The sequence below is a fragment of the Rhinolophus sinicus genome, linkage group LG04, assembly GCF_036562045.2.
Source record: "Rhinolophus sinicus isolate RSC01 linkage group LG04, ASM3656204v1, whole genome shotgun sequence".
Taxonomy (NCBI): domain Eukaryota; kingdom Metazoa; phylum Chordata; class Mammalia; order Chiroptera; family Rhinolophidae; genus Rhinolophus; species Rhinolophus sinicus.
Window position 1 is genome coordinate 187,198,525 of NC_133754.1, and position 13,991 is coordinate 187,212,515.

Here is a 13,991-nt window from a genome sequence, read left to right on the forward strand (position 1 = left end):
TCTCGTCCCTCGCGCAGGGAGAAGATGGCTTTCCCGGGTTCAAAGGAGACATGGGCATCAAAGGCGACCGGGTGAGTATCTGGGGGCAGGAGGGCGGGTGGAGTGCGGGCCCCGCGGAAGTCTCTAGGAGGGGCTGGGCTATTTGGGGCCACAGGGCAGCTTCTCAGGACCCACATAACGCCTCTGTGGACATTCCTGGTCTGCAGGCAGGAGCAGCTGGGCGCCCCGGGGCCTGGCTCTCTGTTTCCTCCTGAGCTTTCATTCTGGAGGCTGCAGCAGCTCTCACCTGGTATGAACCCCCTAATTACTGGGGTCAGCTTGTGGTCACCTGCCCCTCTGCCCTGTGTCCTGACCCTACACAGATAGGTCAGTGGGGACCAGTGCTCTAGGTTGGAGAGCAATTTATTTGGCTCAGCGAGGTGCCTGGGAGAGAGAGGACAGGGGCTGCAGCAGTGGCCCGGTCTAACCAGGGAGTACAGCAGCCTGCCCAGGGCCATAGGCCGGTCACCAGCAGGGTAGCACCCTCAGCCCTTAGGGCATCTTGGCCCCCAAACCTCTCTTCAGTACTTTCTAGGACCCCACACAGACCGCTCTGCAGCCTCTTGCTGGGCTCAGGACACCTGGCAACAACCTACTTATCTCCTGATGACTGATTTATCTTAGCTCTAGAGAAAGCGGTGGGTGGTAGGGAGGGTGGGGTTTGCTCACGTGGCAGGTGCCCAGCAGGTGGCCACTGACTGTGTTTTGGGGAGTGAGCAGAGGGTGCCGCCAACAACCCTGCAGAAGGTTCCCTCAGGGCCCACGCCTGCTGGGTGGGAACAGTTAGAAGTTTCCCTAAAGGCTTCAAATGAGGCAGGAGGAAAGGGGGTGCCTGTGCCATCCCGGTGGGCGCAGCGGGGGCAGCAGCTGTGCCCACACCTGGCCGGGTGCCTCTCGACTCCCATCATTATCCCCCTAGGAAGCGGGCCTGCAGGCGCCCTCCCAGAAGATGCCAGAACCCGAGAGCCCATATACTTGGCGCTTTGTCCCAGACTGAAAAGGCAGAGGCGGTCTGTGCCTGCATCAGAAGGAGGGGGAACAAAAGAGAGGGATTCATTTCACAATTATGTCCCAGTTATGTTGCTGCTAAAGATAGCCGTTCTAGAACTTTCTCCATGGTGGCATACCCTGAGTCCCCAAATTAAGGCGGGGACCTCCCTCAGTTTGGCTGGTGAAAGTCCCTTTTATCCTGTGTCTCTGACAACTCGAATTTGGGGTCCATATTAGGAAGGCACATTTCAAAAGACATTGCCCTGTCGCATGCCTCCCCGTGAGCTGGCCTCTTGTGGGGAATGGAGCGGGACAGAGCCCAGAAGCTGGACACGTTGTCAGCCAGGAAACAAGTGTCATCAGACTGATTTCTCCCACAGAGGAATTTCTGCCGAGCGCTTGGCACCTCCTAGGTGCTCAGTAAACATGCAAAGGGTTATTTTGTTGAATAAGAATAACAAAGGGACTCTTCTTAGGGACAGAGAGTTCTTGACCCGCAGACAAATCAGGTCTCATAATAAGTGGGCTCACTGATATCGCTCCTCCGTGCCGTGCCCATTTTGGTCGGGGCTTTGCACAGCTGTCCTGCAGCTGCTCCTGGAAGCCAGCGCTCAGAGGGGGACTCGCCAGTGGGGGAAGAGGTCCAGGCGGGCGCTCAGAGGCGAGGCCGGCCCCGAGGCCCTCTCCCTTGTCTGGGCCCAGGCCTCGTAATTTGGGGCAGTATCCAGGCCCCGTCTGTCTCTGGGATACATCCTGGCCAATTATGCCCAGGCGACTGCCTGGCCCAGCGACCGAAGTCCATCGTGATAACTCCTGGGGTTTCAGGAAAAGAAACAGCCCCAACCTCTGCCAGTGTAGGGGCTATTCTGCCCAAACTGGGGAAGTCTCAATTCCGCAGAGTTATTTCAGGCAGAAGCCCTCGATTTAGAGAAGGTCATCAGGAAGCAGGGGGTGTGTGGCCCTTAGAAATGGCCGGCCAGCCTCTGCGCAGAGGGAAGCGTGGCCATCCAGCAGGGCCCTGGGATTTGCTGCATGAGGCTCTTGTCAGGACACGAAGAGGTTTCATCTGCTTGAGGGAGCCCTGGCGGAGCTGGCCGGGTGGCTCTGACCACAGGGGGCCGGGATCCAGCCCCTCACTCCCAGAGCGGCGGTGGGAGTCATGGGGGTGGGGGGTTGAAGACTGGGGTACCCCTCACCTGCCCTTTTCTGACTTGCAGGGTGAGATTGGCCCTCCTGGTCCCAGAGGGGAAGACGGCCCTGAAGGCCCGAAAGGCCGTGGAGGTCCGAATGGCGACCCAGGTCCTCTGGGACCCTCAGGGGAGAAAGTATGTGACACAGGGTGCTCGACTACTTCCTGGGGACGGCCTTTCTTGGTGGCCTCATGCGTCTAGGCTGGTGACTCCGTCCCGCTGAGCCCCCTAGATGTGGGTGGTGTGGTTCCTGCACAGGTTTCCATCCCATTCCCTCTACCCTGACATGCTTGCCAACCCCCCAGCAAATTTGTTGACAGATGCGTCCCTTTCTTGTCCCAAGTTTGCTCCCTCTGAGCACTTTGCCAGTCCCCAGGACAGCTGCCTCATCCAGGTGCTCTCGGGCGTGGGGTCAGAGCCTGGCAGCCACACTCACCAGCTTTCAAGGGCGACTCCACGTGCAGTTGTTCTGTTACCTCCTGCTTCCGGCTGTAGAACACTGCCTGCCCGCCTTTCATCTTGTCCCTGTCACCTCACCTTTAGGCCATGCACAGGAATGGGCTTATAAGTGACTCAAACATCCTGCCCCAAGGATGGAACTTTTTCACAAAGTCTCATCGACAGAGAATTTTTCTATCCGGCCTCTCCCTCCGTCACTGTGGCTTCAGCAATGTCATCGATCCTTCTCACAGGCCTTTGCTTGTCAGGCAGGGAGAACCAGGGTTACCGGAGAGACCATCCCAAAAGGACAGGGCCTCTCTGTGATGACCGTGACCTTCGAGAAATACCGTGCCAGCTGTGTAATGCAACTCCTTTTTCTCCCCAGGGAAAACTCGGAGTCCCGGGGTTACCAGGTTACCCAGGAAGACAAGGGCCAAAGGTAATTTACGACAGGGCACATCACCGGCCCCCTCCCCGCCCTGTGCGTTGTCACCCGTTTGCCATCTCAGAGGTGGCTCCCATGACAAAACAGTGTCTCATTCCCCATATCTCTCAGTGCTGCCTGTGTGTAGCCCCTGCGTTCACTTGGCAGGATCGGAAGGAGGTGACGGACAATTAGTTGAGCGTTTCAGAGAAGGGGACAAAGCCAACCCGAGCCATGGGCCATACCTCAGGGTCCTCGGGGTCTGTGGCCCTCTTAGGGGCTTTGTCTACGGGTTTCCACACCCAGATTCATGACTGACACCTTTCCCGGCTCTGATTCACCCTGGAGCTTTGAAGGTTGTTTGCACATAACTCGGTGTAAAAGAAAGACAGGACCTTTTTCATAGAAAATCATGCTCTGCTGTAAGTGAAAGAGCTCCTTAAGGCTTTGGAAATCCTTTAAAACATTCTCTTTTCAAATCTCACCTTTTATTATTCATGGTTCTTCCTTAAAAAATAACCAGCTGCCTGCAGGAGCGATAAATTAAGCACAAAGGAGAACTCGTCTCTCAGGTTTGCACCTGCATTTCTGCCCTCCTCTGGCTCAGGCTGGTTCGGACTCACAACTGGTCCAGCTAACAGGAGGGCCGGGGGGCTGGGCCTACGTAGCTATTTCTGCTCTGGTTAAGGACGTGCCCAGCTCAGTCCTTCCTGTGGGAGCTCCTGTCCCCACTGGGGCGCCAACCCACACCCACTGTGCAGGGGGGCAGTTTGCTGTGACGCAGGAATTTTGTTTAGGGCCTGGCAAGGGGGCATGAAACACATTGTGACATGGCTGCCTACTCGTGGCGTCCACCATATGTCAGATGAAAAGGGGCTGATGGACACGTTTTCCCTTTGGGGAGGAGAGGAGAGAAGAGGAGAAATTTGGGAGGTGGGGGTATATAGGTCAAGGTCAGGCAGCCTTTCGGAAGGGCGTGGGTGGACTCTGGAAGCTGCTTGGACACTTTTGAGTCCTTGGGCAGCAACTGGATGTAGCCACGCTCTCACGCACGGAGACCCAGTCTCGGAACTGAGCACAATGAAACCAGCACCCCAGTTTCCTCGGGACAGTCTCCTGCCTGATAGCGGGTGGGCATATGGGTGGGTTGGCCAAGCTCAGCCCCCTGTGAGAAGTTCAGGGTTAAAATTGGCAAACTTTTCACGGTCCAAGCACATGTTCAGGTCAGGATTTTAAGCCACTTAGACAGTTGAGACCTCTGAAGATGGTGAGCAGCCCCTGTGGGCGGGTGACACGCGCAGACAGTGTCACACGGGGAGGGAGCCCACGTAGGAGGTGTGGGATATTTGCTAAATCAAAGCCTTTAGTCTCATCTTCTGCCCACATATACCTTGTAGATTTCTAGAATTAAATAGCTGTTAGATGCTACATTCGGTACATGAATTTGCATTCATTTCTGACTTTACAAGCTGCCATGCTTTATTTAGGTGTTCTGGGAAGATAACAAAATATGACAAGGTGCAGTAAACAAAATGTCGTAAGTGTGAGATCTATACATCACCTCCAGTTAATCTTAGTTGTATACAGTCCCTTTTCTTCCAAAACACCAGCATTTTAAAGACATGGGTGTGTGAGAGGAGGGTGTGAAGAGAGGGAGAACAGGAGAAGCATGGTTAAGACTCTGTTTTGGTTTTTAGAGTTGGAGTCTGTGAGATGGTTAAGAAATGTTCATGAAGTGGATAGTGGGTAAATGGATAGTGGGTGGGTGGTGGATGGATGGACAAATGGATGTATGGATGGACGGATGGATGTATGACTGTGTGGTGGGTGGATGGAGTTTGTGTCAGAGGCTGTGAGCTGTGACGGTCCCCTCCCCTGCTGGCACCTGCAGCAGAGTTTATTCTCTGGCCCCCTCTCATGCGTCTTCCTTAATTAACTCTCTTTCAGGGTTCAATTGGATTTCCTGGATTTCCCGGTGCCAATGGAGAGAAGGGTGGCAGGGTAAGGAAAGCCTGGCCTCTGGTCCGGAGGCTCGTTCTGCTGCCTCCCTATTTAGTGGGTGTGTCCTGCAGTTCATCCTGTTTACTTCTCGCCCATGGTGCTGCCAACATTGCTCCCCAGATGGCTGACCTTACGCTAGTGGCCGGCAGTGCTGAGCGCTAGTGACGCTTCCCGACAGGAGGAAGCGGCAGGCGAGAGGGGAGAGCACGTGGAGGAAGCAGAGCTTTCTAATCAACACCACAATCCCAACAGCCCGTGCAGATCATTCGCGAAACCCAGATTCTTCTCTTTCTACGCAGTGACTTCTCCTCCAGGCTAATTTTAAAAGGAAGAGAGGACGGGAGTTTATTGCGTAGCTCACTGACCCCACGAGTCCGAATTCAGGGAGCTCCCCTCCCTTGTTACTCTCAAGCTGTTATTGTCATAGCACCTGCCAGGGCACGATGCGCTTTGGTGCCCTTTGTTGTCACCACGAACGAGGGTGTCCTGATGGCAAGGGGTGGAGGATGGTGACGGGTGTGGTGGTGCGGGTGGGGACGAGCTCGAGGCCCGGGATTCACAGCCTCCCCGATGGAGCACAGGAGGTCCTGCCACCTGACAGGAGGCGCCGGCCGAGTATAAACTGTCACCCCCAGCAATTCCAAGTGGGTATTATGGGAATGTGGATGGGAACAGTGGGGAAGGTGAGGGACAGAAGTCCCGTGGCCTCGGCACTGGTGGAGCCTGAACACTGAGCGGGAGGAGATGCTGACTGACGGGCCGGGAGAATGGAGTCCAGAGCCAGAAAGGGTGCTCGTCCAGCCTCTGCCCAGTCTTCCCATGGCTCCATCTTTGGGGAACTGCTGGACAAAGGCTGGAGGCAAAACAGCAATGCTGCTCAGACCTGCTGGGCATCCTGCCAGCACCAGATGCCCCACAGATGGGAGCCTGCGTCCCTGCGGTGCCAGATGTCTGCCCGTATCAGAGGCCAGTGCCCTCTGCCTGTGCTCCTGACCCAGCGCCCAGCGTGGGCTCAGGCCCCCCAGTCTCAGTGCGGGGCGGTGGGGTCAGCACCGTGGGAAGGAGCCACCGCCTGCACGTCCCGTCTGAAGTCCCCAGCACCCCTGCTCAGGAGCCCAGTGCAGCCGGACCCGGGCGAACCATCTGCTGACCTACAGGGCAACCTTCTTGACGATGTCGCCACTTTATGCCCAGTTGGGGCGCGACAAAGAATGGGGGTCTGCTAAGTGGGGCCGGCCCACCCCAGGGTCTCAGAGTCCCCGGAGTGATGCTTCGGTTGCAGGTTCATCCTGTTAGCCTCATGGAACTGGTCACGTCCCCAAGTGTCTCGGGTGCCACTGTCCTCGTCTTGTCTTGCCTTTGGAACTCAGTGGTTTAGGTTTCCTATGGAGACAGGTCACTCACTTCTACAGCATACGCTTCCCAAGTCCTTTCATGTGCCCAGCACTGGGGACCCTGCAGTCTAGAGAGGGTTCCCGGTGACGGTGACCAGCGCTCGCAAATGATGGGCATGAGGGAGGCAGGGTGAGTTGGGAGAGTTTTCACAGGAGCTGGAGCCTAACCCGGGCAGTCAGGGGAGGCTCCCTGGGCGCAGTGACATTCCGTGGGACCTGGAGAGGGACAGAAGTTGGGTAGGTGAGGCGGGGGGGCATGCAGGACTGTAGGGTGGGGCAGGGGACAAAGACTGGCACATGGCTGAGCCTGCAGGCCGAGGCCTGGGCGGGGACAGGGCTGCCCAAGGGATAGCGAGGCCACAGGGCCGGGCAGGGGCCTTGTGCTCCCTCATGTTCTTACCCCAAGGCGGTGGGAACCCACTGCGTGTTTTCATCAGGGGAGAGACTGGGAGATTTTTAAGGCGGCTCTGGTCCCCTTGTGGTACGAGGTCGCGGAGGGAGCAGGTGGCTGTGCTCCTCTAGGGGGGCTCTGTAATGTCCTTTTGGGTAGTCTGGCCAGATGCATGCTTCTAGAAGCTAGGATGCCAAGCCTGACCCGGCCGTGTGTGTGCTCACATGCGTGCGTCTGCGTCCCGTCTGAGGGTTGCCCACGAGCCAGCTGGTGCCCTTCCATCAGTCTCGTCCCAGCTTCTGCACAGGTGCAGCTTCTGTGGACCACCAGCTATAGGTTCAGCAGGACAAATACCAGGGACGTGAGCCTCTCCACACAGCTGGTAAAACACAGCCAAGTGACGGCCCCTACCCTGGAACACAGCGGGGTCCCAGCGGCCAGGCCTGGGGAGAGCCAGCCCCTTTAGAAACATCTCTGGCCACCAGGAGGATTCTCCCACCTGTGTGTCGCTTCTTGGCTAGAGCCAAAACATCTTTGGGTCTGCCATGCCTTCCCTGCGAGGACACGAGGACAGGTCCACTAAGGAGACTGTGGATCATGGCACTTTGTTCAATAGCGTCAGTCACTGGAACCCGGAACTCTTTGGTGTGGGTTACTTTGCAAACTAAACTGAGGAGCAAGGTGCCACCAGGGAGGCCCAGACGGGAGTGGTGGCCGAGACGCTCTCTTGCTCCCTGAGCCTTGGTCACAGTTGGTTTAGGTTGGAACCAAGAGCCATTCACGCTGCAGGATTAAAACCATCTGGGTCACGGTGGCCGTATCTTAGGGTTGAGGGTTTGGGTCTTGGTGGACGGTGGGAGCAAGACAACGTGGTAGCTATGCTTATCCACAAATGCCAGGCAGTCACCAGGGTTGGTCAGTGCCCACACTGGCAGTCTATCGTGTCAGGAAAGCAGATGTTGCACTAATTCTTCTATGCAAATATTTTTATGAAGCCAAAGGGTATTGCCATATAATTAAAGCAGTGAAACCAGAGTGCATTGTTAAAAAGAAGCGTAATTACCTCATCATCATGAACAATTTTATTAAATTCATTTCAAAAATGGGAGACTTTAGAAAGCCATTTGACACTGGCAGCAAATGAGTGAAAGATGGTGAGAGGGAACTTACCAGGTGGCCTTGAGCTTACCAGGTCCATCAGGGCTTTATCATTAGAAACCAGAAGAAAATTCTGGAAAATGAATAAGAAGTGGTGGAGATACACGTGGCCGTTCCATCCATTACTTCCACGTGCAGTCGGCAAGCTGCGTTCACCAGCTATTATATCCTTGCTTCTGAAAAAAAAAAAAAAAATGCTGTGCATCTGTTTTCTGTGGTTTGGAAAATGCAAAACAGCAACAACAAAGAAGCCTAAATTCTGTGAGAAGAGAAGCAAGTGACGCCTGGATATAGGATTTATATATTAAATTGCCAGTTTGCCGGTCTGCAGAGCCTGTTGAAAATTTAATGGCTAATATTCTTAACTGTAGCAGAAGTAAATTATGTATGAAGGGGCTGCCTTTCTTCTCTTGCCTTGCAATAACGATTCCCCACCCTTGGTGAGAGACAGATGAAGAAGGAGTGTGGGGGGCGAGGGAGGACAGGAAACCGGATAAGGATGGAGAGCATCCAACAGACTACAGGAAGAAAATTGGATTCCACAAGACTTGTGCAGGAACCAAGGCTCTGTGTGTGGGGTGTGCAGTGAGTCCCCTCTCCCCGAAAATCTCCCGTTAGATCAAAGATAAAGAGGCATCCTTCCTAGCTTCTAGTTTCGAGCCTTCTCCGTAACCCCGGAGAGGCCACTACCAGACAGGCCACCACCCAGGTGGTGACAGGTGTATTTCCAGTGACTGACCCCCTCTTCTCTGATTTCAGGGTACCCCTGGGAAGCCAGGACCTCGGGGACAACGCGGCCCGACGGTAACCACCCTTTGGGTTGAGGGCCGTTTCTTGCAGAAATGGGAGCACGCTGTGGGCGCATGCCCTGTGGATGGGGGAAGGCGGTGTCCAGGAGTCGGAGGATTTGAGCTGACCTTTCTTCTCTCCCATCTGTTCAGGGTCCACGGGGTGAAAGAGGCCCCCGGGGCATCACCGGGAAGCCTGGCCCCAAGGTATGTTTCTGTCTGCTCTGTGGATGTGGCGGGGCATGAATCACCCAGGCTGACCAGGGCCTTTTCATTGGGAACAAAAAGAAAGACGTTTTATTGGGGCATTTAAGAAGGAGCTGGTCCCCTCCAATAATAGCCTTTGGAAAAGTTCCGTCAAATGGAGTGCGAGGCAGAGGCAGGAGGGGCCAACCCCCATTGGAACTTGAGACAGCAGCCCCGGGTCCCTAGGTGGCCAGGCCCAGCCGAGCTTCGGACAAATGCCCATCCAGGTCTGGTGAGGAAGTCTTAGTCCTCTTGAAAAGGGCCCCAGTTTGAAAGCTGCCCACAGATCTTTGCCAGAATCTACAGAAAGTTTTCTGCCACAGGCAAGAACCAGCTCCTGCCCCCCACATCCTCACCCCTCTGAGGGGCCTGGACACCAACTCCTCCGATTGTCAGTGTGGAAACGGACCTCAGCCAGGCAGGCCCATCCTGTCCTGCCCAGGACATGACCCCAAAGTACATTCCTGCCGAGGAGATGAGCGTTCTGGTTGGCTGAGCTGCAGAGCTGGCCTGCCCCTCTGCTGACCGGTCGTGCCAGCCCAGGGGCCATCGTGCACTCTTCCATGATAAGCTCTAGGGACATGGCACGTGCACTCACCTGGGAGAGCAAGTAACGTCACAGAACAGCTGTTGTCATGTGTCAGGCAGGCCCTGGAATGGATGCTGGGACCTGTCGTCTGAGTTTTTGATGCATTTCATGGTTGGAGCACAACCTTTGCCCCACAGCAGGAGACTGTTCTGCAGATGTCACAGCCCTGTTGATAGCAGTTCCTTGTCAGCCGTGTGTAGAAGCAGGAGGACAGGCGACCTTTTGGAGCCATGGACCTGTGCCTAACACGCTCTGCTCTTTGCTAAGCATCTGGTAACCTCAGAACGGCACACGTGCAGTGTGTGACTCTGACGGTTTGATGATGTCATGGGCCAGTCTTTCCATCAAAAATCGTAATAATAATCTAACGCTTTTCTTGCTCTCTCTTCCTCTAGGGCAACTCTGGAGGTGATGGCCCGGCCGGCCCTCCAGGTGAACGGGTAAGCATCCTAACATGGGCCATTGTCTACGGGGAAGCAGCCTGCCATAAATGTCCCCTCTCCCTTTCTCCTGGGGTGGGCTGGTGAGAGGGAGACATGCTTTTGACCCTTCTGAAAGAGAGTGTTTCCTAAAATCTAGAGGTGGAGCAGTGCAGCCTTCCCTGGGAGTCAAGTCTGTAGGTGAGGGCTGGGCACCCTGTCCACCTCGCCCTAGTCTTGGGGATTTGGAGGTGCTGGGACACCGGGACCTGGGTCCTCAGCCCTGGGCTCGCCTGAGGAACCTGGCCTCCTCAGCTCTGACTGGACCTCCTTTCTCCCTCTGGTGAGGGAGGGGGCTGGAACCGCTGGAGGAGAGGTCCTGGGGAGAGTGAGAAATGGGGGCTGTGCTCAGAGAAGAACCCCGGAAGACACAGTGGGAGCTGCTGGCCCCATACACTGGGGAGAGGACATCTTTCCTCAAACTGGCCATTCTCTGTCCCCAGGGACCCAATGGACCCCAAGGACCTACGGGCTTTCCTGGACCAAAGGGCCCCCCTGTAAGTAGCGTGTTTTCCTGGTTTGGCTCCTCTGGCTTCGGATCTCCTAAGGACGCTTGTCTTTCCCGGGCCCACACAGCCTCCTCACGTCGGGCGGTGGGAGAAGGGCCTGAGGCGGAACGCTGGGGGTCAGCGTGAGGGCAGTAAGCCCCCTGGGCCATGGCGGAGGGCAGTCTGCGGCGTGCCCATCTGCCTGAGCCTCATGCGCTGGGGAGTCACTTGGGGAAGTACGGACCCCTTTCTCATTTAGACTATCGTGACTTTCTACTTGGGTCTGTGTCAGTGTCTTGGGACCATTACAAAGTACCACAAACCTGGTCACTAGAAACAACAGAAAGGGACCCTCTCACAGTTCTGGAGGCCAGAAGTCCAAAATCCGGGTGTCGGCAGGGTTGGTTCCTTCCGGAGGCTCTACGGGCCAGTCTGTCCCTGCCCCTCTCGCAGCTCCTGGTGGTGGCTGGCGGTCCTCAGCTTGTAGACTCTGCCCTGAACTCTGCCTCCATCTTCACGCACCCTCTCCTCTCCATCCCTCTTTGTGTCTTCAAATCTCCATCTTTTTATAAGGATACCAGTCATTGGGTTTCAGGCCTGCCCGCACCCACGATGACCTCATCCTGACTTGATGACATGAGCACAGACCTTATTCCCAAAGGGCACATTCACAGGTCCCAGGGGATAGCACTGTACCCTGTCTTTTGGGGGACACAGTTCCGCTCCCAACAGGTGCAATGTATTTCCTCTAATACCACTCTAGAAGGGGAAAGAAAAAAAACACCTAACGATGGGAATTACTTGCCTAACGGGATGTGGCAGAGGACAGTGGTTGGGAAGGAGTTTGACTTCTCAACGAGACAGGCCTGTATCCCCAAGCCGCCTGTGCCGCCCACTGGCTGGACCTTGGGGAGCTGACTGACCTCTCCCTGCCTCAGTTTGTCCTCCTGGAAGATGAGGGTGAGAGCAGTGTGACCCTCAGGTGGTTGAGAGGGTTCAAGGATGTGATGCGGTGCCAGGCTCCTCTGTGGCCCTTTGTGGCCACCACTGTTGGGGTGATTGTGCCATGCTTAGAAGTGAAATGGCAGTGTTTGCTGCCCGTCGTGGCGTTCCATCCTGAAGGTGCGTGCTTTTCAGGAATGAATGAAACTCCTGTTGTTCTTTCTTCAGGGCCCTCCGGGCAAGGATGGGCTCCCAGGACACCCTGGACAGAGAGGCGAGACCGTGAGTATTGGTGGTGCTTGGGGACATGGGCTGGTCTGGCCTCTCCCACAGCCTGGTATGTGGGTGCCACCTTCACTGCCCTGTCGGCTTGGGAGAGGACAGTCAGCCACGGGAAGGCCCTCGAGGTCCAGGCCGCCTTCTGACTTGGGGTGAGGCCTGTCTGAGGAGAGCCCTGTGTGGGCCAGCCGCTCCTATGACATCTCTGCAGAAGGCAGTGCTGGCTTCAGAGTTGTCCTAGCAACTTGGGTCTAAGGTCACATGTAAAACCATCATGACGCAAACAAAATGCCGTTGGGATAGCGAACACTCTGGACCAGGCTTTCTTCCTCCAGAATAACTGGAGTGCAGCCTCACTTGAACTGCGTGCATTCTAACTGGAAAAGCAGTTGCGAGGTTCCTTGCTCCACCTGTGCCGTCTGGTTATTTCATGCTGTGAAATGTCACGAGAAGGGGTGTGGGCCTGCACCCATCCTGGTGCGTCCATCCAGGTCCCTCTGGCCGCGGGGTGGATGGTAGCTCCTTCACCTTCCTTTGTTGTAGTGAAGACACGTGGCCATTGGGGCTAGAACGCAGGCTCAGCGGGCTCAGGTTCAATGTCTTTGCCATCTAGGCTGACCTCTGACGTGTCCCTTAGCTTTAGAAATGCCCATAGCAGGCTTCGCCGTGTGGCTATTAGAGGACTCTAACCTGTTTAGTTGTAAGGAAAAGCATTTATCAGAACGGTGATCATTTCCTGCCCCGCGAGCCATTGGGGATTTGGCCCAGCTTCATGCCACGTCCACTGTTGGTGTGTCCCAGGGAAGGGTGGGGGCACGCCTGTGACCTTGGGGCTCCAGGCTCCCACAGCTGGGGACTTGCAGGGCCCAGTGACATCCTTGTCACCATACTGGTGGAGGTTGTTGGAAAGGCCCCTTTGTCTCTGCAGCCAGTTTCCTTGGGTCAGGGGTCTCTGAAGGACCCCAGCAAAAGCATCCCCTCCTGAAGAGAGGTTTTGAATGCCATATATGATACAATGTTGGTGCCAGCTTTTTAAAAACTCCCTTTGTCTCTCCGGTTCATTGTGCTGGAAGCCTTTAATTACACCAACCCGGTGTTCCGCTGCTCGGTGCATGAGGCTGATAGATGGAGATTACTTTGCTCTTTTGTTTATAGAGAAAAATTAAAACATTTCATCTGAGCTTTGCACATTTTTCTCTAATGCCGTTCTGAGGGGACAAGATGGAAGGTTTTGCATCGCGTGTACTTGTCTCCCTCTGACTTGTTCTGGAAAGAGGCTGCAAAAATATTAATCTGCTGGTCTTTGCTGGGAAAGTAGCAAGGTGCTTTCCGGCCACCTCTGCCATGCCGGCTGTCCGCATGGACACAGGGCGCCCCCCCCTCTCCAGGCCCACCTGGAACGATGGCTCCCCCACGGGATGTCCAGATGTGCCCTCCAGAAACGTCTTCCTGGGGTGCCGACTTTGTTCTTTCTTTAAAAATGAAAGCGCCCAAATCCCTTTCCTCAACAACGGACGAATTCCATCCTTAGCAGCCATGGGTGGTCCCCAGCCATGGACCAAACGGAGGCCTTTCCTGCCTTACCCCCAACTGCTGCTTCTACTCAGGCAATTCTGCCCTGGCCCACCAGGGGGCAAAGGGGGGTAGGGTGCCGTTGACTTGTTCACCACCCCTTGTTTCTGACCCCGTAAATGATGCCTACAGAGATCACTGCTTTAAACATGGGCATTTAGCCCCTTGCATGCAGCTCAGCTGGGCATAAAGAACCGTCCCAGAAACGCAGGCAACTTGAGTCCGCCGTGGGCCATGTGTGAGGTCGCAGAAGCCTGCATGCTGGCCTTCCCTACAGGGAAAAAGGAGCCACCCGCACTCATCAGCCACACGGGCAGGGCTGCTCACCCTCCAGGTCTAGCTGTGGCCTTAAAGCCAGCACTTCCCTCTCCAGACTAGAGTGACATGTGCACGTCTCTTCCGGTGTCGCATGGCACTTGCAGACCATATCTCGTTGGCAGTGCTATGCTCTGCAGATGTGCCCAGAAATTAAGACTGTACTGCCTTCCAGTCAGCTTTCTCCTCCAAGAGGAACACGTAGGTGCAGCCAGTACTGGAAGTAAAGCAGGGGTGTCCGTACGTGCCAGCACACACAGCAGAA

General features: G+C 55.5%; 1 protein-coding gene across 3 annotated transcripts in view; it reads left to right on the forward strand.

The window, feature by feature from the left end:
* Positions 1 to 13,991, forward strand: part of COL5A1 (collagen type V alpha 1 chain) — a 148,003-nt gene that overhangs the window by 97,969 nt on the left and 36,043 nt on the right. For all 3 annotated transcript variants that reach the window (XM_019718217.2, XM_019718216.2, XM_074331331.1), the window contains exons 29-37: positions 18 to 71; positions 2,247 to 2,354; positions 3,046 to 3,099; positions 5,032 to 5,085; positions 8,788 to 8,832; positions 8,970 to 9,023; positions 10,047 to 10,091; positions 10,574 to 10,627; positions 11,789 to 11,842. In XM_019718217.2, the coding sequence (XP_019573776.2) occupies positions 18 to 71; positions 2,247 to 2,354; positions 3,046 to 3,099; positions 5,032 to 5,085; positions 8,788 to 8,832; positions 8,970 to 9,023; positions 10,047 to 10,091; positions 10,574 to 10,627; positions 11,789 to 11,842 (522 nt within the window). The remainder of the gene's footprint in view (positions 1 to 17; positions 72 to 2,246; positions 2,355 to 3,045; positions 3,100 to 5,031; positions 5,086 to 8,787; positions 8,833 to 8,969; positions 9,024 to 10,046; positions 10,092 to 10,573; positions 10,628 to 11,788; positions 11,843 to 13,991) is intronic.